Source organism: Wasmannia auropunctata, unplaced genomic scaffold, assembly GCF_000956235.1.
Source record: "Wasmannia auropunctata unplaced genomic scaffold, wasmannia.A_1.0 LD319547.1, whole genome shotgun sequence".
NCBI classification, from domain to species: domain Eukaryota; kingdom Metazoa; phylum Arthropoda; class Insecta; order Hymenoptera; family Formicidae; genus Wasmannia; species Wasmannia auropunctata.
The window spans coordinates 1-1,112 of NW_012043343.1; the positions used below are offsets into that span (position 1 = coordinate 1).

Genomic DNA, 1,112 nt, shown 5'->3' on the forward strand with positions numbered 1-1,112 from the left:
GGAGAACTCTTCATTGTTGATAGAATATCTGAGTTTATTAGCTTTAAAGGACGCAACATTTTACCCGCGGAAATCGAAACTGTTTTACTGACTCATCCTACGGTATTCCAAGCAGTAGTAATAGGAGTGCCACATGAAATTGATGACCAACATCCAATGGCTATTGTTTCTGTAGTGCCAGGTAAAACGGTAAGTACACTAATTTTCGATTGTATTAAATATAGAGTCAACAAAACAATAATCGCTCTTGAGTTTTACACGAGATTTATACAGATATTGCGTTTATTTATTAAATTTTTCGTTTATAGGTAACAGAGCAAGAGCTCATCAGTTTAGTGGAAAAGAATATGCGAAATGACTGCATGTTGCGGGGCGGCGTTAAATTTATCGACAAAATACCACACACAAATACTGGCAAAATCGCTAGAAAACAGTTACGAGACATGTTTCTACATTAATGTGCACAGTTTGAACATTAAAATTCGAATTGTTTAAGCTGCATTTTCGATGAAATTGATACTTTGTTTAAGATAACAATTGACAACAATGCTGCAAATATATTAAGCGCAAAATATACGAAATATACTACAGATTGTAGAAACTCTAATGAAAAATTTAAATAATATAATACAAAAATTCATACAAGATTATCGAATTTTGTAGAATAGCAAAAAATTATAAAATTTTTAGGACACTCTTCTTCAGAAATACAGAAAATATCTTATATTTTCTACACATATTTCCTTTACGTCGCTTCCTTATTTAGCGCTATATCTTTGTAAAATTAAAATAAAATGCACGCAACACTCGATCTAATTAATTATTTTATTAAAAGGAAATTTTCGGTTCCATAAATAATAAATTACTGAAAAGTAAAAGACTCTGAGCCAAAGCAAGTGAAGATGTTTAATGCTCCAAGTAAAAATAACTTATTTAATTATAATATAGTTAACAAACGTTTCGATCCATATGGAACAAACGAAAACGTCCTAACGGTCTGACAATATAAAAATGTGAGTACTAATTATTGCATTATACGAACTACAATAGATTGAGGCGTAAATCTTCAAATTAGATGTATGTAAGTGCGCATGACAGAATATTATAGAGTG

General features: G+C 30.6%; 1 protein-coding gene across 1 annotated transcript; it reads left to right on the plus strand.

Moving 5' to 3' along the window:
• Positions 1–6: 6 nt before the first annotated feature.
• Positions 7–804, plus strand: LOC105460566 (luciferin 4-monooxygenase-like). Its single transcript, XM_011707054.1, has 2 exons — positions 7–189; positions 309–804. The coding sequence occupies exons 1-2, from the start codon at positions 157–159 to the stop codon at positions 456–458; spliced, it is 183 nt and encodes a 60-aa protein (XP_011705356.1). The 5' UTR covers positions 7–156; the 3' UTR covers positions 459–804.
• Positions 805–1,112: the final 308 nt, after the last annotated feature.

Excerpts from the sequence above, each read along its gene's own strand:
- LOC105460566 (XM_011707054.1), top strand. The coding sequence starts at position 157 with ATGGCTATTGTTTCTGTAGTGCCAGGTAAAACG. Across the intron at positions 190-308 it reads CTGTAGTGCCAGGTAAAACG|GTAACAGAGCAAGAGCTCAT; the intron begins GTAAGTACACTA and ends TTTCGTTTATAG.